The sequence below is a fragment of the Geotrypetes seraphini genome, chromosome 2 (genome assembly GCF_902459505.1).
Source record: "Geotrypetes seraphini chromosome 2, aGeoSer1.1, whole genome shotgun sequence".
Classification (NCBI taxonomy): Eukaryota; Metazoa; Chordata; class Amphibia; order Gymnophiona; family Dermophiidae; genus Geotrypetes; species Geotrypetes seraphini.
The window spans coordinates 223529752-223556426 of record NC_047085.1 but is presented as its reverse complement, the minus strand read 5'-3'; the positions used below and the strand labels follow the sequence as shown (position 1 = coordinate 223556426).

The 26675-nt window shown below is 43.0% G+C and overlaps 1 protein-coding gene across 4 annotated transcripts in view; it reads right to left on the bottom strand.

Moving 5' to 3' along the window:
- Window positions 1-26675, bottom strand: part of PIGN (phosphatidylinositol glycan anchor biosynthesis class N) — a 397785-nt gene that overhangs the window by 260507 nt on the left and 110603 nt on the right. For all 4 annotated transcript variants that reach the window (XM_033935002.1, XM_033935003.1, XM_033935005.1 and 1 more), the window contains 2 exons: window positions 23336-23460; window positions 9743-9873 (listed from right to left, as the gene is read on the bottom strand). In XM_033935002.1, coding sequence (XP_033790893.1) covers window positions 9743-9873; window positions 23336-23460 — 256 coding nt within the window. The remainder of the gene's footprint in view (window positions 1-9742; window positions 9874-23335; window positions 23461-26675) is intronic.

The following is a 26675-nucleotide window of genomic DNA, read 5'->3' as shown; positions in this document are numbered from 1 at the left end:
TCCACTCAGCCAATCATTGACCCATGCCGTTAGTTTCTCACCTAACCCCATCGATTTCATCTTGTTTAATAGTCTATGGTGTGGGACACTGTCAAACGCTTTACTGAAATCCAAGTACACTATGTCCAGAGACTCTCCCGAGTCTAGCTTTCCTGTCACCCAGTCAAAGAAGCTGATAAGATTGGATTGGCATGACCTGCACCTAGTGAATCCATGTTGACAGGGATCCCTCAGATTCCCCTCATCCAATATCGTGTCTAATTTCCCTTTAAGTAGAGTTTCCATGAGTTTACACACTATTGATGTGAGACTTACTGGTCTGTAATTCGCAGCCTCCGCTCTGCAACCCTTTTTGTGCAGAGGAACAACATTGGCAGTTTTCCAGTCCAGGGGGACTCTCCCCGTACTTAGGGAGAGATTGAAGAGCATGGCTAACGGTTCCGCCAAAACATCGCATAGCTCTCTGAGCACTCTTGGGTGAGGCTTTGACCAATTCAGGTAATAAGCCAAAGCACGTTTACAATCCAATGTGTGGAGAGTAGCTTCACCAGGATGGAAATGTGGTCATAGGAAGAAAACAGGCAGAACTATAGACTGGTTGAGATGAAAATCTGAAATTACTTTTGGTAGGAATTTGGGATAAGTACGAAGGACAACTCTGCTGTGGTAGAATGTATAAGGTGGATCTGAAACTAATGCTTGGAGCTTTCTGACTTGAAGTGCTGATGTGACGCAGATTAAGAAGACCACTTTCCACATTAGATATTTGAGTGATGAAGATGCCAGCGGCTCAAATGGTAGCTTCATTAAAGTTGCAAGTACAAAGTTAAGGTCCCAAGCCACTGGAGGACTAAATGACTTGGGGGTATGAATGTAAACTAATGGGTGTGAAGCGAGAAGTTTATCATTGAGAGGCATGTGAAAAACACTAATTGCACTAAGGTGGACCTTCACTGAAGTTGTCTTTAGTCCAGAGTTAGACAAATGTAAGAGGTAGTCCAACATGGATGACAGAGGACACATATCTGGAAGCAAAGTGTGCTGGTTTCACCATAGAGTGCAATGAGTCCACTTAAAATGGTAACAGAGATATGTGGACGGTTTCCTGGCTGCATCTATGATAGCTGATACTGGAGCGGAAAGATCAAATTGATTTACTTGGTGGAAGAGAGGTACCAGGCTGTGAGAGATAGTTAACGTAGAGTGGAAAGGAGGGAGGATCCCTCGTTTTGAGTTAGAAGAATTGGGAAAACCAGTAAAGGTATGAGTTCCCTGACACTGAGTTAAAGGAGACACAGGAACCAGGGTTGTCTTGGCCATCTTGAAGCTATGAGAATCAAAGTAGCTGGTTCCTTTTTGAGTTTGAAGAGAAGTTTTCCTATCAAAGATATTGAAGGAAACACATAGAAAAATTTGTTCGTCCAGTTCAGAAGGAATGTGTCAGATTTTAGGCGATGTGGCAAGTGAAGATTGACGGGAGATGTAAACAAATCTATATGAGGGGTCTCCCATGTTGAAAACATCTGACGTAGTATGAGCTGAGTGATCACTCGTGAGGCTGAAGGAATCTGCTCAGCTTGTCCGCTAGCACGTTCTGTTTGCCTGCAAGGTACACAGCTTTGAGAAAACTGTTGCGTGGAATGGACCAATTCCAGATTTGAATCGCTTTTTGGTAAAAGAAGTGAGAACCTATGCCCCCTTGTTTGTTGATATAATACATGGTGACTTGTTTGTCTGCACATATGAGGACCACCTAACTGAGAAGGAGATCCTGAAAAGTATACAGAATCGTTCGCTCTAGAAGACTGATATGAAAGGCCTTTTCTTGAACAATCCAAGTGCCTTAAGTACGAAGGCCATCTAGTTGAGCTCCCCATCCAGCCATGGATGCATCTGTCATTAATATATTTTGATGTAGGGAAACATGAGACCACTGGACAGGTTGGCTGGGATGAGCCACCACTTCAGAGACTGATGGAGAAGAGAGATGACTGATTTGATGGGAGAGTGGATCTGTGGCCTAAGACCATTGTGAGGCAAGAGTCCATTGGGGATCCCTGAGATGTAGATGGGCAATTAGGGTAAAATGTATTGTGGATGCCATGTTTCCCAATAGAAACATTATTTGCTGTGATGGTTTGAAGAGTAGACACATGGTTGAAAAGGCAAATCAGTGCCAAGTCTCTGCTGAGGGAGATAGGCAAGAGTTTGAGTTGTATCCAGCAATGCCTCTATAAATTCCAGAATCTGTTTTGGCTGGAGATGAGATTTCTGGTTGTTAACTGCAAATCCTAGAAGTTCCAGTAGACATATGTTTGAGTTCATTGCTATCTGAGTTGCTTGAGGTGAGGCTGCACTTATCAACCAGTTGTCCAGATAAGGAAATACATGAAATCTGTAAGAGCGGAGTGTGAAAAGCTCTGGGTGCTGATGCTAGGCCAAAGGGACCCTGCATTGGAGATTTTGTGTTCCAATTTGGAAACAAAAGTATTTTCTGTAGGCTGGAAGAACATATAGCCTTACTGGGTCAGACCAATGGTCCATCCAAGTCACTAGTACTTGGCCAAAACCCAAGGAGTAGCAACATTCCATGCTACCGATCCAGGGCAGGCAGTGGCTTCCCCATGTCTTTCTCAATAACAGACTATGGACATTTCCTCCAGGAAATTGTCCAAACCTTTCTTAAAACCAGCTACGCTATCTACTCTTACCACAACCTCTGGCAACACATTCCAGAGCTTAACTATGTCTTGAGTGAAAAAATATTTCCTCCTATTGGTTTTAAAAGTATTTCCCTGTAGCTTCATTGAGTGTCCTCTAGTCTTTGTAATTTTTGACAGAGTGAAAAATCGATCCACTTGAACCCGTTCTACTCCACTCAGGATTTTGTAGATTTCAATCATATCTCCCCTCAGCCATCTTTTTTCCAAGCTGAAGAGCCCTAACTTTTTTAGTCTTTCTTCATACAAGAGGAGTTCCATCCCCTTTATCATCTTGGTTGCACTTCTTTGAACCTTTTCTAGTGTCGCTATATATTTCTTGAGATAAGGAGATCAATTGAACGCAATACTCCAGGGGAATTATAACATTCTTAGTCTTGTTAAGAATCCCTTTTAAAATAATTCTTAGTCTTGTTAAGAATCCCTTTTAAAATAATTCTTAGTCTTGTTAAGAATCCCTTTTAAAATAATTCCTAGCATCCTGTTTGCTTTTTTGGATTCCGCTGCACATTGGCTGCATCCGAATCCTTTTCTTGGGCACTAACCCCCAAGGTGGAACCTAGCATCTGGTAACTTTGCTTTAGGTTATTCTTCTCAATGTGCATCACTTTGCATTTGCCACATTAAATTGCATCTGAAACTTGGACGCCTTGTTTTCCAATTTCCTAAGGTCTTCCTGCAATTTTTCACCATCCGCATGTGTTTTAACAACTTTGAACAGTTTAGTGTCATCTGCAAATTTAATCACCTCATTCATTGTTCCAATTTCCAGATCATTTATAAATAAGTAAAATAGCACCGGTCCTAGTACAGACCCCTGTGGCACTCTACTGTTTTCTTTCCTCCATTGTGAAAAATGACTATTTAACCCTATCCTCTGTTTTCTATCCAAATTCCTAATCCACAACTGAATTTTGCCACCTATCCCATGACTCTTTTTCTCATGAGCCTCTCATGGGGAACTTTATCAAAAGTTTTCTGAAAATCTACATATACTATATCAGTCAGCTCACCTTTATCCATATATTTATTCACACCTTCAAAATGTCAAGAAAATTGGTAAGGCAAGATCTCCCTCAGCTGAAACCATGCTGACTCTGTCTCATTAAATCATGTTTGTCTTCATGTTCCACAATTTTATTTTTTTTATAATTGTTTCCACCATCTTGCCCCGCACTGAAGTCAGCTTTACCGGTCTAATTTCCCAGATCTCCCTGGAACCTTTTTTAAAAATCAGCGTAACATTGGCCACCCTCCAATCTTCAGGTACTACAGACGATTTTAGTGAAAGGTTACAGATCACTAACAGCAGGTCAGCAATTTCATGTTTGAGTTATTTTAGTACCCTGGAATGTATACCAGGTCCAAGTGATTTATCACTTTTTAACTTGTTGATTCAGCTTGGTACATCTTCCAGATTCACTGAGGTTTCTTTCACGTTCCTCCACATCATCATGTTCTTTCAGTTCCTCCGCATCATCACGTGAAAACCATTTTCGGTTAGGGTAGATCTATTACATCTTCTTCCGTAAAGACCGAAGCAAAGAATTAATTCAGTCTCTCTGCTATGGCCTTATCCTCCCTGAGTGCCCCTTTTGCTTCTTGATCATTCAACTGTCCCATGGATTCCCTCACAGGTTTTCTGCTTCTGATGTACCTAAAAATATTGTTATGCGTTTTTATCAGTGCTGTGCATCTAACTTGCCAGTGCTTGTGTCTCTTCTTATTTTCTTCTTTCGGATCTTTTTTCCATACTTTAAAGGATGTTTATTGGCTCTAATAGCCTCTTTCACTTCATCTTTTAACCATGCTGGCTCTCGTTTCCTCTTCTTTCCATCTTTGCTGATAAGTGGAATACATCTGGTCTGGGCTTCCACAATGGTATTTTAAAATAACATCCATGTCTGGTTTACAGTCCTAAAATTTGCAACTGATCCTTTTAGCTTCTTTTTATCTGTTTTCCTCATTTTATCATAGTCACCCTTTTGAAAATTAAACACCTCTATAGTAGATTTCTTTTGCAACGTCCCTCCCAGTATCAGCTCAGATTTGATCACGTTATGATCACTGTTTCCCAGCGGACCCAACACAATTAATTCCTGTACTATGCCTTGCATTATACTAAGGACCAAATCCATAGTAGCTCCTCCTCTTGTCAGTTCCCGGACCAGTTGCTCCAAGAAGCAGTCATTGATGACGTCTAGGATTTTTACCTCCCTATAACTCCCCAATGTAACATTTAACCAGTTAATGTTGGGGTAATTGAAATCACAATATCCAAAACTCATTGCATTGAGTACATAACAGACAATGATACAAAATATTCAAAAGAGATGCCAATCCCTAGCACATCCACAGATCAACAAAAAGTGAACAGAAAATACATGAAAAAGAAAAGAAAGTGGAAATAAAACCTCAGTTAGGCTTCATGGGTTCAAAAAAACTCCATTTTCACAAAACATATCTTGACAATCAAACAGTCTTGTATCAGCAATATCTTTTACTCATATCGTACAAGATCAGTCTTTCACACTGCAGGTAAATTCAAAGATCCACATAGGGCACAGTTCCAACAAAGCGCAATCAGAGGCAAAGAAAAAAGCAGGTACTTAGCTGCTAGTCAAACGATCCTGCTTATGCCATAATCCCCGTGTTTCCTGGATTGTTTAAAAGCTGCTCTATCACCTTTTTAAACATTAGCACCAGCAGCCTGGTTCCATCTCGGTTAAGGTGGAGTCTATCCTTTTGGAACAAGCTCCCCCTTTCCCAGAAGGTTGTCCAGTTCCTAACAAATCTAAATCCCTCATCCCTACACCATTGTCTCAATCACGCATTGAGACTTCGGAGCTCTGCCTGCCTCTTGGGTCCTGCGCATGGAACTGGGATATGTGTGTATGCTTCCTTTAGGTCCAGAGAGCAAAGCCAGTCATTCTTCTCTAAGAGAGGGTATAGAGTGCCCAGGGACAGCATGCAAAACTTCTTTTTGACTAAGTACTTGTTGAGGCTTGTTGTGGAGGTCGAGGATTGGGCACAAGCCTCTGGTCTTCTTCGGTATCAGGAAATATCTGGAGTAGAACCCCTGGCCCCTCTGCTGAGGAGGTACTGGTTTGATGGCCGAGAGTTCTTGTTGAAGAAGAGAGGTCTGCTGTGAGTTGAAAGAGTACTCAAGAAGGACATGGAGGTACTTGAGAGGGTCCAGAGAAGAGCAACTAAGCTAATAAAGGGCATGGAGGACCTCTCATATACTGACAGACTGAAAAAGCTAGGGCTTTTCTCCCAGGAAAAGCGGAGACTTGGAGGAGACATGGTGGAAACCTTCAAGATCATGAAGGGCATAGAAAAAATAGACAAGGACAGATTTTTCAAATTAAGGGGATCAATAAGTACAGGGGGGCACTCGGAGAGGTTGAAGGGGGAGAGGTTTAGGGCAGACGCCGGGAAGTTCTTTTTCACACAGAGGATGGTGGATACATGGAACGCGCTACCAGAGGATGTGATAAACAGGAGCACGCTACAGGGGTTCAAAGAAGCTTTGGATAGGTACTTGGAAGACAAAGGAATTGAGGGGTACAGATAAGAGTAAAGGTAGATTATAGGGATGGGATTAGAGGTAAGTTACAAAATTAATCAGGGACCACTGTTCAGGCACTAGGCCTGATGGTCCGCCGCAGGAGCGGACCGCTGGGCGGGATGGACCTCTGGTCTGACTCAGTGGGGGCAACTTCTTATGTTCTTATGTATTCTTTTGGAGATTTGTTTGGTGGTCTTTCATTGAGACGAAGAACATAACCCTCTTTTATCAACCCAGTTGGTTGTGAAGAAAGTCCAATGGTGGTGGTAATGGATCTATTGGCCTCTGATGGGATGAGGAGGTTGAGATGGAAGAACGATGGCAAGGCTCTGGATGAGGGTGTCAAAAGGACTGAGTACTTTTGCTGGGGTTGAGATTGAGGTTTCTGTGACCGCTGCTGTCTAGGGTGCTTTTGAGGAGCTCTGGAAGAAGAAGTTGGCTGGGTATAGTGTTGTTTGTAGGAAGAGGGATGGTATCTAGGGTTAAAATAATGCGTAGGAGCCTGAGGTTTTGCATATTTGGAAAAAGAAAGAGTAGTCATGCTTTGCTCATGTTTGGTCATCTTCTGTGTGGCCTCTTCAATTTTGTCTCCAACCACTTCGTCAAAACAGGGAATATTTGCTAGACAATCCTGGACATTAGGATCTAGATCAGACACTCGCAACCAGGTCTGCATGGCAGTGGATAGTGCCGAAGCCCTAGAGGTGACATCAAAGGCATCACACACAGATCTGGCCATGAATTTTATGGTCTCAAGCAGACTGTGGGTAGAGTTTTGAAAGTCTTCAGGATGGTCTCCTGGAAAATATTGTTCATATTGTGATAGTTGGTGAACTAACTGCTTAAAGTAAAAGGTCATGTAAAAATTGTAACTGAGGATACAACTGGTTAACATGGTATTCTGGTATAGCCTGTGGCCAAACTTGTCCTGTGTACGGCCTTCTCTCCCTGGAGGAGTACTTGGATAAGTCCTGGTACTAGAGGATTTTTAAGAGCAGACTCAAGTAAAAGAGAGAGATGCTGTTGTTGAGGCCTGTCAAATCCTGGGCAAAACTGTGCTCTATAAAATGGGACTAATTTTCTTGAAGCCTCAGGAATAAGAGGTGTTTCCAGTTTTTAAACATAGTATATCTCATTAAATTGTGAAATCCAAAGCATCGAGCAACTCAGATCTTGATTCAAACTCAGATTCCATTTTAACTGGGAGAGCTTGCCCCATTTGACAAATAAATTGTGTGAATGTTAGACTTTCTGGCAGAGACCTCAGTCTAGGTGGTGGAGGAAAGGGATCCAGAGATACCACAGGACTCAGGAGCAGAGTTCTGGATCAGAGTAGGTTGGATCTAAAAAAATCTGAGTCAAAGTCAGTCCTCATAGGAGGAGAGGCATGCCTAGAATAGTGATCTTTAGATTTAGAATGACTTCTATGAGAAGACCTATATCTCAGTGTCGATCAGATGTGGAGTGAGAAGAACAACAATATCATTGAGTGAACGAGTGTGATGTCTTTGAGCTGGAATAGGCTCGGTACCAGAGTCCCTCGAAGAGCGATGCTCAAGCTGGATCGGTACTGTTAGAGCTGAGGAAGGAACAAAGCCTGATTGTGCTTGACGAAACTCTTTAATTTGTCCATGATGCCATGGAAAAGACGTGGGCTACGTTCTCACTACGCTCAGGATAGAACACTGAGTGGAAGAAACCTGCTGTGAGTCTAACTGCAACTCCTGCAGGGAGTCAGTAATGAGCTCTAATAGCGTCGAAGGCTTGAACAGCTGGCATACTGTGAAATCCTCCCTCTTGGTTGAGGGCCACCATTGCATCCTGTGTACTTGCTCCTGTTTGTGACCCATTATTACCCAGCAGGGAAGACTTTCTTTGTGACAACAAGGGCTTACAGACTGACCCCTCACCCCTCATCTTCCAAATCTATGTCAGAAAGGTCAACTGGATCCTGGTCAGCCTTTGCCAGTGACCCTGAGGTGCCCTGGGAGCCCAAGCCCCCTTGTGCAACTCCTGGCTCACTGCCAGACTTCAGATGAGGATCCTGGCTATCCAAATAAGCTTTCCACATCAAATTAACAAATTCAGGAAAAAAGGTTTTACTAGGCATCACTGAGTCCCTTTTAGATAACTCCATCTTACGTCTCTTGGGCTCCGCAGCTTCCACATTCTTACGCTTAGGTACACCACTGTTATGGGGCTCTGGTAGGGGTTTTCTTTAGGTAAACAGACCTCCTGAAGGATCCTCAGTCCAAAGATCCAAAGGGGAGGCTAAGCTCAATGCTTCTGTTCCCCGTCATGTGCTGCATGTGGCGCAAGGGCGCTCTTCAGGCATCCATCCAACGCAATTCTGACATGAATTAGAGGTAAAAGAGCCTGGGGACTCCATCCCTGCCAGTTTTAAGGCAAAAAGAGGTGAGTTGAAGGAGTTGTAGAACTTTGAAAAAAGATCAGGAAATCCAATATGGTTACCATTACAGCATTTTAGCACCAAAAAAACAGCTTAAAAAATGAACTAACTAAAGTTTTTAAAAAAACTTTTAAAAAACCCAGGATTTTAGCAGTAGCGGATCCTAGAGGATGTGGCAGAAACCACCCCCCCTCCTGATTTTATCCATAGGCTTTAATAGCCTTACTCACTGTAAAATGTGCTCTGAAGTTGCTGCAGCCTGCCCCAGCTCTAAACAGTAGCTGGATCTGGAAGAAGAATCTGTACCTCAATCAGCCAGTCCTCAAATGCTGAGATCTTGGACCTAAGTCAGACTGATTCTCAGCCCCGTGAAACTGCGCATGCAAAGAGGGGAAGGCAAAATCACAGCCCCGCTGAGCCTCCTGTGAATGCCTAAAAGCCTGCGCTCAAGCTCCTATGATTCAGTAGGCGAGCTAAGCTACTAGGGACATGGACTCCAAGATCCACAAAGCTTTCTGCAAGCTGGTCAAACAGGTCCACAAGGAATTAACTTGACTGCTGCACACCCAAATCTACTTCTTTTCCATGTAGGCAGAGCTTACCCCCATACTGGGAAGCTCTGGTTCACTGATAGCCACAAAAATACAGAAAATAATAAAAAAATATACAGAGTAGATCAGAAAGACACTTTGCTGCTTGTGGGCTGCAGGAAAATCTGAAGGGGGCAGCAAAGTCTTCTGGAGGAGGAGTTGAAAACCTGGAATGGATTCTTTCTGCTCGGCTCACAAGCATGGAAATAATACTCTACAGAATGACACACCTATTGCACTAGAAATAACATTTCTCATTGAAATTCAAAGTGGTTGCTAAGAAACCCAAAAAACTGTAGGGAATTACTTTTTTCCCCCTCACTCAAGTATCTGGAGCACATAAATTCCATCTAAAACATACACACAAGGATCCTAGTTTAAACTGTATTGCTGAACTTAAACTAGCTAATAATCACAAATAGAGTATCATTATAGAAATGGAAAGCCTTACCCCAATCTGTCATTCCATGATCAGAGGTGAAGACAAAAGCTGTGTGTCCATCATTTCCATAAAAGTCTTCCAAGATGGAAACAATTTCTTTCACACCTTCATCAACTCTCTTGACATTCAGCTTGTATTCCCTGTTGGGTAATTGAAAAGAATGCCATTTACTATCCTTACTAATACTAACATTAATGTAAGAACTAATATTTTGCTGTTATTGTACAGGTTTAACACAGAATACAAAAATGTAGTTAGTCATTGCAAGGATGTCAAATACAAAATAAAGAGAAATTAGGTTCTTACCTGTAGACCGGTATAGTCCTTTACGAATGGGTTATACCTCACTGTTTCCAGCAGGTGGAGACTGAGACCAAAACTTGTATATTAAGGAGAGACTCCCCCTTCCCCTCTATTCTGCTGAATAGCCAAGCAGAACCTAGGAAATACTAAACTGAGAACAGTAACAACACTCCGAATAGGAGTGTAAAACAACAAACACATGGTAACAACTATTGGAACAGGTATAGAACTAAAAACTGGTATATAAAATGTTCCCACAGCTTGCCAGCTAAACCAGCTGAGCCATAGCCGCTGTTCTTACATCTCCCACGCCCTAGAAAAATACTAGAACCCTCAGAAAAATCAAAATGTGCAAGCGAGCAAAACCCACAATCACCACATAAAGACAGGTAGGATGGGTTACTATACTGGTCTATAGGCTAATAGAAAGAAAATTAACAGGTAAGAGCTTAATTTCTTCTTCTGTATCGCCTGGTAGACTGGTATAGTCCTTTAAGAATGGGTCCTACTAAAGCAGTACCCATCAAGGGTGGGACCCCCGAAGGGCCGACACCAGAACACGCTCACCGAATACCATGTCCCCGACGCGCTTGAACATTCACACGGTAGTGTCTAACAAAGGAATGCAGAGAATACCAAACTGCAGCCTTGCAAATATCCACTGGAAGCACTAGAGAAGACTCAGCCCAAGAAGCTGCCTGACCCCAAGTGAAATGAGCCTTGAGAAATTCAGGAACAGGCTTTTTCTGAAGAAGGTAAGCGGAAGAAATAGTCTCCTTGATCCAGCGTGCAATAGTAGCTTTGGAAGCACCATCCCCTTTACGAGGACCCGCTAGAACAGGGGTCTGCAACCTTTAAGACATAAAGAGCCACTTGGACCCGTTTTTGAAAAGAAAAAAACCTTGGAGCCGCAAAACCATTATAAAACAAATCTAACACTGCATATATTGTTTCTTATCTTAATGCTATATACAGGATCACTAAATTGAAAATAAAATCATTTTTCCTACCTTTGCTGTTTGGTGATTTCATGAGTCTCTGGTTACACTTTCTTTTTCTTACTGTGCATCCGATCTTTCTTCCTTTCTTTCAGCCTCCTGTATGTTTCCTCTCCTCCAGACCTCATTCTCTCCCCCAACTTTTTCTTTCTGTCTCCCTGTTCCCCCTTCTTTCTGTCTCTGTCTGCCCCCTTTCTTTCTTTCTCCGTGCCCTCCCCCAAGCCACTCGGTTTGCTGCCACCGCCATCGGGGAATAGCCCCCAAGCCACCGCCATCCCAAGCTTTCCCTGAAGAAGCGTCGCACTGACCAGCATTCCGCTCCCTGACGTCAATTCTTACGTAGGAGAGGAAGTTCCGGGCCAACAAGGCATTTCTCCTCATTCCATCCAGCCTGAGCCCTATCTCTCCTTGATCCAGCATTTCCCTTCTGTGTTTGTCAGAATTACCATTCCACCTATTTTCAAGCATCACCCTTCTTTGTGTCCATCTCACCTATATCCCTATCTCACCACTTTTTCAGAATCTTCATTTGTCTCTGTCCTTGTCTTTACCCCATGTTCACCATTTGCCCTTTCAATGTCTTTATCCCCCCCCCCCCACTTTTTCAGCATTACTTCTATGTCTCTATTTCACCTCCTCTTCATGTCCCCTCTGTATCTCTATCCTTATTCAGTAGGTCCTGCTTACCCTTTCTCTTCTTTGTGTCACTATCTCCATTTTCAGCTTTCCCCCCCTTTTCCTTTGTTACTGCACCCTGTAGCTAGAATCTTTCCACCCTCCCTCCACTCCGGCCCAGCCCAGTATGAAATATTTCCTTTTGTTTCCCTCCCCTCTCTCTTTCTCTCTCTCTTCTGCTCCCTCACCCACGAGTCCTGCATCTGGCCCTCTCCCTTCTACCTGCACCTGGCAACACCCCCCTGCTCCGTGGCTCTCTTCAGCAACTCGTCAGCAGCGGTGATCAAGACAAGCTACCGACATCGAGGCCTTCCCTCTACGAGTCCCGCCTTTGTGGAAAAAGAAGTTGAAACAAGCGGGACTCGCAGAGGGTAGGCCCCGACGTCAGAAGCTTGTGTCGATCGCTGCTGCTGAGTTGCCGAAGAGAGCCGCGGAGCAGGGGATGTGGCCGGAAGCAGGTAGAAGGGAGAGGGAGATAGGAAGGCTGTAGATCTCCGGAGCATGACACCGACCCTGGCCAGGATGATTTCTTTTTCAGGCGTGCAGCTTACAAGTCCGGCGTCGCGGCGGGAAATAGCCTTGCTGAGCAGTGAGCTCAGCACTACACAGATGAAAGCCTTGCTTGCTGATTGATCCGGGGGCACGGCGGGGCGAGGCCGCCGGACCAATCAGCAAGCAAGGCTTTCATCTGTGTACGTGCTGAGCTCACTGCTCAGCATGGCTATTTCCCGCCACGACGCCGGACTTGTAAGCTGCATGCCTGCGTGACACACTACCGGAGCCGCGGCAAAGGTGGAAAAGAGCCGCATGCGGCTCTGGAGCCGCGGGTTGCCGACCCCCGCGCTAGAAGGACAAAAAGATGATCTGATTTCCTGATCTCCTGGGTCCTCTGCACATACGAATAAAAGACCCGATTGACATCCAACTTGCACAACTGTTTCCGCTCAAAAGATCCCTCCCAACTAACAAAGCAATGGGGCCGGACAACCTGCACCCCAGGGTGCTTAGGGAGCTGAGTGATGTCTTGGCGGAGCCACTGTCCACGCTCTTCAACCTCTCCCTTAGTACAGGCAGCGTCCCGTTGGACTGGAGGATGGCTAACGTCATTCCACTCCACAAGAAAGGCTCAAAGATGGAGACAGCAAACTACAGACCAGTGAGTCTAACATTGATAGTGAGCAAACTAATGGAAACTCTAATCAAACGCCAATTAGATAAGATCCTGGATGAGGAGAATCTACGGGATCCCCGACAACATGGATTTACTAAGGGGAGATCCTGCCAATCCAACCTGATCAGCTTCTTTGACTGGGTAACGGGGAAGCTGGATATTGGGGAGTCCCTGGACATCGTGTACCTGGACTTTAGCAAAGCATTCGATAGCGTACCACACCGCAGGTTACTGAGCAAGATGAGTTCTATAGGATTAGGTGACACATTGACGAAATGGGTTGGGAGCTGGCTTGGAGGTAGGCTCCAAAGGGTGGTGGTGAACGGCACCCCCTCCGAAATGACGGAGGTGATTAGTGGAGTACCACAGGGCTCAGTCTTGGGCCCAATTCTATTCAACATCTTTATAAGAGACTTGGCAGAAGGGCTTCAAGGTAAAATAACATTATTCGCCGATGACGCCAAACTGAGTAATGTAGTGGGCAAATGCACAACAGACGAAGATTCAGTGCCCGACAACATGATGCACGACCTACTCCTACTGGAGCGATGGTCTAGGACATGGCAACTCAACTTCAATGCCAAAAAATGCAAAGTTATACACATGGGCAGCCAGAATCCATGCAAGTCTTATACCCTTAATGGCGAGATCCTAGCAAAAACGGTAGCAGAACGAGACTTGGGGGTAATCGTCAGTGAGGACATGAAGTCTGCCAATCAAGTGGAGCAGGCTTCGTCCAAGGCAAGACAAATCATGGGCTGCATACGAAGGGGTTTCGTCAGTCGTAAGGCGGAAGTCATTATGCCATTGTATAGATCCATGGTGAGGCCCCACCTGGAATACTGTGTGCAATTCTGGAGGCCGCATTATCGCAAGGATGTGCTGAGACTGGAGTCGGTGCAAAGAATGGCCACCCGGATGATCTCGGGACTCAAGGATCTACCATACGAAAAACGGCTTGACAAATTACAGCTATACTCGCTCGAGGAGCGCAGAGAGAGGGGGGGACATGATCGAGACGTTCAAGTATCTTACGGGCCGCATCGAGGCGGAGGAAGATATCTTCTTTTTCAAGGGTCCCACGACAACAAGAGGGCATCCGTTGAAAATCAGGGGCGGGAAACTACGAGGTGACACCAGGAAATTCTTTTTCACTGAAAGAGTGGTTGATCGCTGGAATAGTCTTCCACTACAGGTGATTGAGGCCAGCAGCGTGCCTGATTTTAAGGCCAAATGGGATAGGCACATGGGATCTATTCACAGAGCAAAGGTAGGGGAGGGACATTAAGGTGGGCAGACTAGATGGGCCGTGGGCCCTTATCTGCCGTCTATTTCTATGTTTCTATGTTTCTAACTACCTAACACCAGGAGGACCACTGCCTGATTGACATGAAAAGGAGCAACTACCTTTGGAAGAAAGGAAGGAACAGGCCGAAAGACAACCCGCTTTCTTGAAAACTCCAGGAATGGAGCCCTACAAGAGAAAGCCTGCAGCTCAGAAACACGTCTAGCAGATGTAATAGCCACCAAGAAGACTGCTTTAAGGGTAAGGTCCTTCAAAGAGCATTTACCCAAAGGTTCAAAAGATGGATGCACCCGAACAGACAGGACCAGATTCAGATCCCAAAATGGAACAGATGGTCGCATGGGAGGCTAGAATAAGTTGGCCACCCGCAAGAAGCAAACAACATCAGGAATGGCAGTCAAATGCTGACCTCTCAACAACCCATGAAAGGCTGACAAGGCCACAAGCTGAACCCGGAGAGAAGACCAAGCCAGGCCCCTGTCCATGTCATCCTGAAAGAACTATAAGATGTTAAGCAGGGAAAAGCAAAAAGAGACCACTCCACACGCAACACACCACTCTTCAAATATACGCCAAACAGTGCAGTGATGGAGAAAATAGATTGCTGCCATGTATTTATGGTTTTAAGAGAGGGAACAATCAAGAGGTCAGTAGATCTAAGTAATCTAGAAGAGGTATAGGGAATCAATAATCTATGTATGAAAGGAGAGATCTGAAAGTCAATAAGTTATGTGGTGTGCTACTGGAAGTCAATGCGCTTCTTTAAGTAGAGGGGTCACATGATCAAATTTTTTAGCATTCCTTATGAGTTTAATTAAAGCATTTTGAACGATCTGTAAACGACGGATTTCTTTTTGGGCAATTCCTTTGAACAACGCGTTACAATAATCAATTTTTGAGATCACCAGCGAATGAATTAGTATGTTTAGTGATTTGGGGTATAAAAATTTGCCGTAATCTAAAGAAGGTAGATCTAACAACACTACTAATATGTTCATGGAAGGTGAGTTTGCAATCAAAAATAACCCCGAGGATCTTAATGCTACTAATCGACTGCAGGATAGAACCTTTAATAGAAATCGGAGACAGGAGTTTGAGACCTTCTTTCCAAGGGAAGAGCATAATATTTGATTTGGTAACATTCAGAGCTAATCTATTTACCTCTAGCCATTGGTGAATCAGTTCAAGTTTCTTATTAATAGCTGTTATTTCAAAGGAATTATGGAGTCTAGCTGGTGTAGCAGCTGAATATCATCTGCATACGCAAAAACGTTAAAGCCAATGGATTGGCAAAGGATCATCAGAGGTGCGAGAAAAATATTAAACAACAAAGGGAAAAGGATAGACCCTTGAGGAATCTGAGATTGTAATTTGCTTACCCAGGCCTCTGGGAGGAAGACCTTCCCCAAGGAGGTGTCGAACAGAACTCCTAGATACTCCAGGCAATGGGAGAGGGCCAACTGTCTCTTGGAAAGGTTGACGACCCATCCCAATGCAGAAGCTCCACCACCTGAGCCGTGACCCGGGTGCTCTCCTGAAATGACTTTGCTCGAATCAACCAGTCATCCAGATAGGGATGAATCAAAATGCCTTCTTTATGCAATGCTGCCATGACAACCACCGTCACCTTGGTGAACGTCTGCGGAACCGTGGCCAGACTAAAGGGAAGCTCATAGAACTGATAGTGTTATCCCAAGATTGCAAAGCACAGGAAGCGATGATGGGAGGCCTGAATTGGAATATTGTAGCAGGCTTCCATCAGATCGAGAGAAGTCAGAAACTCCCCTGGTTGAACCGCCAGAATTACAGACCGCAGGGTTTCCATGTGGAAGGATGGCATGTGTAGAGCCCTGTTGACCCCTTTCAAATCTAGGATGGGCTGAAAAGTCCCTTCTTTCTTTGGAACCACAAAGTAAATCGAGTACCAGCCCATGCCCCACTCCTGAAGGAGAACTGGAACCACAGCTTTGAGATCTAACAATCTTTGAAGGGTCTGGCGAAAGGCCTGCTGCTTCCACGTCACCTGCGAGGGAGAAGCGGGGAGAGGGGGAGGTTTGGCAGTTGTTCTTAAGGAAGGATTTGAATTTGAATTGTTGGAGTCTAAAATGACTAGTGACTTGGAAATTTTAACATGTAAAATTAGTAATAAGGAATTAGAAGATCCTCTTTACTGCATATTGTTTTATGTTCCGCCGAAAAGTTGGCCAAAAGCTAGAGAGGATTTTTATGAATTTGTTTTACATAACTCAATCACCTATTCTTATAATATTATTATAGGAGATATAAACTTACATTTATATGAAGAGAGTAATGTAGATGTTAATGATTTAAAATTTTTTTTTATCACTACTTAACTATAGTCTACACAAACACATGAAAAAGGTCATCACTTAGATGTGGTAGCTATGTCCACAAAGGTGATTCTAGATCCTTCTATTTCTCTATGTGAGGGTGACTGGTGTCATGATATCTGGTCCGATTATTTTACTTACTATTTCAATCTAGTTTGGAATCATTTAAATTCCACAAATAACCCAAGGATAAAAAAAGATCATTTTACAAGAAGTCGCATTAATCCAGAGAAATATTGGTCACAGTATGAATTATCAGCAGAGGTAGATGAAGGGATTAATTTGGGGGATCATTGGACGAAAACAAGCACACTTATTTTGGATAATATTGCCCCTATACGAAATAGTAAAAGCTGCTCAAATAAATATAGTAAATGGTTTGATAATGAAACAATTAGTAAGACGATTGGAAAGAATTTGGCAAAAAACAGGAAAGCTATCAGACCGGAATAATTGGAGATTGAATATAAAAGCTTATAAACAATTGATAATAGAAAAATGTAAAGCATTTTATTAATCCAAAATTGATTCATTAAATATGGGCTCAAAGGGTATTAACACAAAAGAACTGTTTAATTTGGTTACAAATTTATTTGATACCACACGTCACACTCACCCTGTACATAACATGAAAATACCTTCAGCAAACGAGTTATCTCGGTATTTTGATTCAAAAATTAAAAATTTAAGAAATGTTTGCCCGACAACACATAATTATGAATATCAAACATCTAATATGCAAGGAAATGCTGTTCAAGTGGACATGATTTGGAGCTCCTTTCATAATTTAGAATGGAATAATTATACCAAACTATATAACAAGTATGTTAGATCTTATTGTGTTTTGGACACTTGTCCACCGGAAGTTATGAAGGCAGCTCCATTAGATTTTAAACTAAACTTGCTAAATTATTTAACTGAGAATTTAAAGAATGGATTTTTATTTTTTTTTTACTAATAATGGTCATATTATAATTAACTCCAATTCCAAAAAATCATAAAGAATCTTTAGAATTAATAACTAACTATAGACCAGTAGCATCTATTCAATTTTTTTGTAAAATTATGGAGGGATTGGTCCATTCTCAATTAATGGAATATCTCGATCAATTCTCTCTTTTGCATGAATCTCAGTCAGGTTTCAGATCTTTGTTAGTATGGAAACAGTAATTGCGGCTATTCTGGACAATTTACGTTTTTGTTCAGTAAGGGCCTCAATGCCTTGATCATGCAATTTGATATGAGTTCTGCATTTGATTTAGTGGACCATGAAAAACTGTTACAATGTTTAGATGCTATGGGCATAAGAGGAGCGGTGTTAGATTGGTTTTGGGGCTTCCTTACATCATGCACATATCAAGTTCGTTTTACTCTGGCACTTGGAGTAATACATCCGGTGTTCCGCAAGGCTCACCGTTATCCCCACTGCTTTATATATGTCATCGTTAGGTGCGCAGTTATCCCAGTTGGAGACAAAGTTATTTAGTTATGCAGATGACATCACGTTTATTATCTCATTTGCTACCTCTGTTTTTGAAATTATTCCTATGGCAACAGACATATTGGATTTGATGGATGATTGAATTCAGGTTGAAGCTTAACTCAGAAAAAACGAAATTTTTCGTCGCTTCACTTCATCCATTTAACATCAACATATCATTGTACATTAATAAATTTAATTATCCTGTTCAACCTACTGTCAAAATTTTGGGTGTAATATTGGACCAGGGATTAACAATGAAGGACTAAGTGGATTCTTTAGTTAAAAAGGATTTCTTTACTCTTTGGAAGCTCCGAACCATTAAGGCATATTTTGATGTTTCATCATTTAGAGTTCTGGTGCAATTTCTTATACTGAGTCAACTTGACTACTGCAACATTGCTTATTTAGCAATTTCTCAGAAACATATGCACCGATTACGGATGGTGCAAAATACAGCGGTCAGGTTGATCTTTGCATTAAAAAAATATGACCATGTGATACCCTTTTATCGGATGTTGCATCGGTTGCCAATGGAGGCGCGCGTGAAATTTAAATTCAGTTGCTTTTGTTTTAAGGTTCTATTTGGTCTGACTCCTAAATATATAAATGAAATTTTTCTTTTACAACTAATAGACATAAAAGAAGCTCACATTTGATTTTTGCTTTTCCGCCTGCAAACTTAAAAAATATCATCAGCATCTTCTTTCATATCAAACAGCAGCATGGGGCAAAGATCTAGATCAATTGCTCATTTTTACTGAAATTTATGGGGAATTAGAAAACATCTAAAAACACATTTATTTCCGAAGTACTTAGGTAGTTAATTTGTAAAAATTTTATATTATGTAATTTATATTATGTAATTATCAGATTTTAGGGTTTTTAGCCGTTGGTTCTTACTCTCTAATTTCCTTCTGCTTTTATTGTATTTCAAATGTATTTTAAATTGTGTAAATCGCATAGAACTTCACAGTTTTGCGGTATATAAATAAACTGTTGTTATTATTATTATTATTATTAATAAAAGTGAGAAAATGATCTGGCAAGGAACTGGCGAACTCCAGAGCATAACCATCCTAAACTACCTCTAGAATCCACTGATCTGATGTGATCTCTGTCCACTTTGGATAAGTCGTGCAGCCGGGTGCCCACCGGAACCAAGGCGGGCGGTGGAAAGGAGTTATTGGGCATGATGGACTGCAGGGTATCCGGCATTGGCACTACCCACACCCTGGCGGGCCCCTCAAAAGGACTGCATGCGCTGGAAGAACCGGCCTCTGGATAGCCTAGGGGATTGAAAGGAAGTGGCCCCTTGACCAGGGCAGAAGAAGAGGAAATCACACCCACGCCCACGATCAGCATCACCCCGAGCCAGCGGCCTAGGCCTATCTTCAGGCAAATGAGGCACTTTAGAATCAGTTAATGTCTGAACCAACTTGTCCAAGTCCTCACCAAACAAGAAAGATCCCTTAAAGGGAAACTTTTTCAGCTTAGCTTTGGACGCCATATCTGCCAACCAAGCAAGAAAGCCACATGGTACAGCATGCTGCCACTCCAAAAGCCAGAAATTTGGCAGAAGCTCGCAAGAGGTCATACCTGGCAGCTAAGAAGCACCCATCTAAATTTTGGCAACTTCCTGCTCCACTAATTCCCAATTATCAGACTCACAGTCAAGAACGCGCTCGGCCCAGTGAAAACATGCCCAAGCCACCAGCCTGCCACACATTGCAACCTGGAGCAGTCACATCAAAACTCTGTTTAAGGAAGGACTCCAACTTACGCTCCTCAGGGTCCTTCAAGGCAGCAATGCCTTCAACAGGCACAGTAAGCCGCTTCGAGATAGCCGAGACCACCGCGTTCAGCACTGGTGACTTCAGAGAGTCCCTATTCCCTTCTGGGATGGGTTATAGGCAGGCCATGGAGCGCAAAAAGGTGCCTTCAGCACCTGCCACTGTGCGAGCATAATATCCCAAATATTCTAATGCATAGGGAAAGAACGGGAAGCAGAGCGAATCCCCTTAAGCAGGAGGTTCACTGTATGCAGGGGCTCCAACACGGTGTCCTCAAACTTCAACACAGAGGAGACCTCAAGAATTAGCTCCTGAAGGTAAGAACATAATCTCTTTTTCTAGTGCAATAGGTGTGTCATTCTGGACAAGCTGGACATACAAAGCTAATTTATCCAAGAGAAAAGAAATCTGAGAACACAGCTTCTGACTGTGTACCTCTGGTAGACAGATGTGGCCAGCAGCTGTGTCAAACAAGACTCCCAGGTACTCCAGGGATTGAATCAGTGTCAAATTACTCTTTTGGTAATTTATAATCCAACCCCGATCTTCCAGGATGTAGATCACATGATCCATTGTTTGCCGACCCTCGGACAACGAAGGAGGCCCTGATCAGCCAGTTGGCCAGGCTGGGGATGCACAAGCAGCCCCATCTTGTGCAGGTGAGCTGTTACCACAATCATCACCTTGGTGAAGGAGCTGTCACCAGGCCAAAGGGAACAGCTGACAACTGATGATTTTTTTTTTTTTTAGAAAATGAAATCTGAGAAACTTCCTGTGGGCTGGGAAAATAGGAATATGTAAATAGGCTTCTGCCAGATCTAGAGAGGATAGGAACTCTCCTGGGGTCATTGCCACTATGACAGATTAAACCGTTTTCATGTGAAAGCATGGAACTTTGAGCGCTGTATTTATATGAGTAAAGTCCAGGATGGGTCTCCAATCAATGGAGCCTTTCTTTGGCACAATAAAGTATATGCAGTAGCTCCCTTAGCCCGAGTCATCGAGCGGCACAGGCTCTATGAGCTGAATATCGAGCAACCTTCTCACAGTGACCTCCATCTTATCTGCCTTTTCCGGGTGCCCTGCAGGAAAGTTCACAAACCAATCTGTTAGAGGCCAGGCAAATTCTAGCTTGTAGTCAAGACTGAATGATGTTCAGAACCCAGTGGTTGAACAAAATCTGAACCCAGGCCTGCACAAACGCCAAGAGTCTGCCCCCCTATATGAAGAGGGGCCTCCCTTGGCCTGGCATCATTGTGATTTCTTGGTAAATAGAACAGCACAGGAAGTGGAGGCCTGGTTTTGCCTGGATCCAAAAAACTTCTGCCTGTAGCCCTGGCAGAATCTCTGAAATATTGTCGAGAGTACCTGGAGCCACAAAAATTAGAGTGCCCAAAGCCTCTAGATCAGTGTGCCGCAAACCTTTTGAAGCCATGGCACACTAAACCTGAGGCCACGGCTAGCGGGCATCTGGAAATGTGTGGACTTCAACGTGATGATGTAACATGCATGTGTGATGTCATCTCATTGACACCCATGCATGTGCGGATGCCCTCCAGTCACGGCCCTAAGCCTCCTATTATCATCGGTGTGTATGTGTGTGTGGAGAGGGGGGGGGGTTGTTGGAAAAGGAGAGGAGGAGAGGTGTGAGAGGCATGTCCTGTAAGAAATCAGTCAGCGAAGGTGCCTCTTCTCCTTGCCGGCATCTCGCAGCACACAGTTTGCGATACACTGCTCTAGAGGTTCTGTGTCTACTATCAGGAAGAGTCTTGGGACGACGGTCCACCACGCTTTACCCAGGATACATATAATCAATAATAATAAAATGCTAGAGCGCACATGCGCTCTCGAAAATTCGTGAGTCCTTGGCGCCGTGAGGTGTGCTTCTGTGGCAACATTCTAAATTGACACCTCACGGCGCATGCGGGGGCTGAAGGCGCACGCGGTGGCTGAAGGTGCGCGACTGTGGAGCTTTCTCAGCGCGGTCGTCTTTGGCCACATTTGGCGGTTTGTCGACAGGCAGGAGAGTGGCTGTGGCGGTTATTGTGGAGGTGGCGGTTTCAGAGCGGCTAGTGCCGGCATTTTCTCTCCTGTTAGTGGAGAGTGTCGGTTCCATGTACAGTCGCTGTTACAAGGTTAAAAAAAAACCAAAAAAACCAAACGGCTCAGGGAAGTGATGGGGAAGAGGGAAAGGGGGCTACTTTGGAGGGAGGGGTGTGTTGGGAGGCCGACAGAGAGAAAGGGGCCAGAAGAGACAGAGAAATACAGGCAAGGGGCCAAGGACAGAGACAGGCAGAAATAAATACAGCCATCCATACAAGGAAAGCGAGAGAGACAGAAATAAAGGCAGGGGTCAGGCAGAAAGACAGAGAGAAAGAAAAACAGGGGGCCAGGCAGAGAGACAGAGAGAAAGAAAAACAGGGAGCCAGGCAGAAAGACAGAGAAACAAAAACTGGGGGCCAGGGAGAGAGACAGGGGGCCAGGCAGAGAGACAGCCTGAAAGATAAACAGGGGGCCAGGCAGAAAGACAGACAGACAGAAAGAAAGAAAGCCAGCCATCCATACTGTGGGCAAGGAAAGAGAGAGAGACAGAAATAAAGGCAGGGGTGGAGTTTGGGGGGTAACTTGGTTGGTATTTGTTAGGCTTAGGGGGTACTTGGCTTGAAAAGGTTGAGAAACACTGATCTACATAATCCATATCAGATAAAAGTAACTGAGGAGGAGGATCGTCTGCCTCACTCCCCAAAGTACTTAGCCTGGACAGACAAGTATGTGTAACAAAGGATGCCACCGAGGCAACTTTGACTCCCAAAGACACTGCCTCTAAAATTCTCTTGAGAACAACATCTACTCGACGGTCCTGCATATCCTTGAGTACCACACTTCCTTTGCTCAGAAAGGAGGTGTGCTTAGTAACCTGTGCAACCAAGGAATCTACTTTAGGCTGACTAAAAAGTTGCTGACACTCCTGTGCCACAGGATACAGCCTTGACATGGCTCTTGCTACTTTGAGAGACCCTTCAGGAATCAAGACATTAATGTCTGGATGACAGGGAAACATAGAGGACTGAACCCTCACTCCACACATGAGGGAGGAGAAGATAGAAGTAGCTGGTTGTGTGTCCAAATTCAGCTCATGCAGAGATTCCGAAATGAGATCCTGTAAGGTAGCAGACTGAAATAAATGCAGAACCGTGAGATTGTCCCCAGGTTCTAGAGGCAAAATAGGATCCAAAGTGCCAACATAAGGTCCCTGGTCCCCTGCCATGGAAGGAGCATCCATAGGCAGTAAAGGAACAGTAAAATGGTCAGCAGGGAGCTCATGAGCCAAAAAATAAGCAAAAAAGATATGGCCTCTTTGTTGGATTCAGCATGTAATACTGCATAATTTGGTCACTAGTAGTTTGTAAAGTTTGAAAAATTAAAAAACTACCTCCAAATTGATATGCCCTAATATATTAGTATGAAAGACTGCCTAAAATACTAAGCTTTCCAATTGAGAAGTAATAAACTTTCAAACATTACCTTGATGATGGTCGATGAGCATGTCCATTAGTGTCTAATCCCAGTAAATGCAGGAACAGAACTATCTTATTTTCATTCAGTTTAGAGAGCAGTGTTTGGTTATTTTGGGCAGAACGGAAGAAGTCCTGAAGAAAAACAGATTATATAATATTATTTCAGCATCATGATTCAAGCTACTTCCTTATCACAAAATGGGGTCATATGATGAAGATGGAAGAGTGTAAACTTGGTAGCAATCTAAAGAAATATTTTCAGAATGAGTAACAGATTAATTTATACTTATATTGGGATTTATTAACCGCCTTTATGAAGAGATTCACTCAAGGCATTGTACAGCAAATACAATTCAACATAAAACTTACAATTTTCTTAACAGCATAACAGTAGTAAAAAGAACCAATATGAGATAGAGAAGAATATAAGTGTTAGAGCTAAGCAGAGACCATGGTGTTGCGAGTTTTTGTGGCTTCTATGGGTTTTCAATAATAAAAAATGGTGCGAGAAAAAAAAAAAAAAGAACCAATATAGACATAAATATAATGAATGAGAAACTCAAAATCAGTAAACTAAAACTTATAATCACCCACTGGAGATAATGGAAACAAGATTATGCGAATTCAAGAATGCATGGGGCAAGCATAGTGGATCTCTGAGAAATAGAAAGACATTATAGAGCTGATAATTTGGTTTGTATGAATAGACTGGATAAGTTGTTTGCTATTTATCTACCATCATTTTCTAAGTTTAAACAACTATAATACAATTTCCATTCTAGTAGTACTAATGATAGTGATAGCTGGTTTCAAGAAAGGTTTGGACAAGTTCTTGGAGGAAAAGTCCATAGTCTGTTATTGAGAAAGACACAGGAGAAGCCATTGCTTGCCCTGGATCGGTAGCATGGAATATTGCTACTTCTTGGGTTTTGGCCAGTGTGCAGCCATTTCTCCAGAAGCTGGCTTGTGTAATTTGGTGTATTTGAGAAACAGCATGAGCATGAACAATGAATCTCATGATACTTCATTACGGGGGTGGAGGCTGGAATCTTATCTTGGTTTAAAGGGTGATAACTCAAACTGCTATTTACTGGAGGAACACAGGTTGGGGGCATGATAGTTAGTCACTTAGCAAGTAATGTGAAAGCCGTATAAAAGGAGCAAGCACGGGACCCTCCTCGGAATCCATTGGCGAGCTGTAAAGGGAGAGTCCCACGATTGACCCGGTCCATCAGCTGCCTGAAAAGGGGGATTTCCCGGCCGTGAGGAGCGGTGTTGCTGCAGTCATGGTGAAGTTGTTCTAATTCATTTGTGTTTGTATATTACAGCTATGCAATTTATGTAATGATTAAATTAGTATAATAAGCATTACCTTGTGGAGGTCTCTTTGTAAGCAGTGAAGTGCTGACTACCTAACAAACTTGGCATTACAGCCAGTTACTAGTGACCTGGATTGGCCATCGTGAGAATGGACTACTGGATCATTGGTCTGACCCAGTAAGGCTATTCTTATGTTCATATGTAATGATACTGAAGAATCCCATTAATATAGCCAAACTGACATTTTCAATAGTTTATATTTAAGAGATTTTAAAATACACTTCTCCCTCCTTATTCGCGGGAGTTAGGTGCGGAGCCGGCCCGTGAATAAGGAAAAATCACGAATAAGTTTTTGGGCCAGCTCTGACCCACCTCCCACCTGCATTCCCAGACCTTACCTGGTGTTCTAGCAGTGATGTGGGCCAGGAGCAATCTTCCTCTGCTCCTGCCCCATGTAGAGCCATCATCAAAATGGCTGCCCTGAGTTCCCGTTGTAGTCTTGAGACTACAACGGGAACTCAGGGCAGCCATTTTGATGACGGCTCTGCATGGGGCAGGAGTGAAGGAAGATCGCTCCTGCTCCACTTCACTGTAAGACCACCAGGTAAGGTCTGGGGCGGTTCGGGCAACCTGCAAATAGATGAAAATTAGAAGAAATTTAGAAGCAAAAAAAAAAAAAAAAAAAGCAAATAATCAAATTCATGAATAGGAAACCCGCAAATAGTGAGGGAGAGCTGTAGTCACATTTTATAAATAACAGTACAATTATATGTTGAAATGATTTTTATTGATGAAAATAGCAATCCAATCATTAACAGAGACTTAATAATAATAACAACTTTATGCTTCTATACTGCCAAACCATGATAGTTCAAGGCAGTTTACAGGAAAGAGAAACTGAACAGTCAGCGACATATGCAAATCATAAGAAAAATATAATAAAAAATAAGCAAAAGCAGTAAATGCTTAGATTACAAATCTATCAAATAACTGTGTCTTTACTAATTTTCTAAAAGCATAATAACATGAAACACCTGGAATAATTTTACTGAGCCGTTCATTTTGCCAGCCTGAAAGGCACGGGTTATGTCAAGAAATCTTTTAAAACGACAAACTTTTACTGTTTGATATACAAATAAATAAACTCTATATGTGGACTTATTGGAACCATCCAAAGGAAAGTGGGAGGCCAAATAAACTGGGAAACATATCAAATATTGGTATAAAACTAGGAGACATACCAAATATTGATATAAAACAAATACAAACAAATTTGAACAGAACTTTTGCCTCCATCGGCAACTAATGTAGTTTTTGGTAATAGGGACTGATGTGCTCCCATTTTTTCAAACCAAAAATCAACTATACTGCTGAATTTTGTATCATTCGTAATCTTTTAAAAGTTTTCTTATAAGTACCCAAGTATATTATATTACAGTAATCAAGGATACTAATATAGATGGCTGGACCAACAAGCAAAACGATACTGCATCAAAGTATTTCTTAATGGTTCAGAGTTTCCATAACACCGAAAAACATTTTCTGACTAGCAAATCTATATGTTGCTCCAATGTAAGGTGCATGTTCTGTATTGATGGATTTGCTTATTCACACAAAATAAAGAGTAACCCATTATTGCTGGGCATTTTCGCTTATTCACAGTCATGGCCAGTGTATTCTCCGAAAGTTTCCACAGCTGGCATTGTGCTTGTTGCAGGTTCCCGGGTCTTGCTGCGTCTTGTCAGATATAAACTGACGCTTCAGCCATCATGCTGTGGCTTTCTTCAGGGTATGCTGTGGTCTGCAGTCTTTGTAAATAGTGGGTCCACTGACCTGATTGGGAACAGGGCAGTCTGTTGGTCACCAATTTGAATTTTGGTGGGAAAGTCAGTTGGTCTTTTTTTTCCCCTCCCCCCCAATAGAATGGAAAAGTCTCTGGTGAGATGTTCTCCCAGTGAAGCTGGGTTATGTGTTCTCTCAGAGTTTCCACAGCTAGTATTGTGCTTATTGAAGGTTTCCGGGTCTCA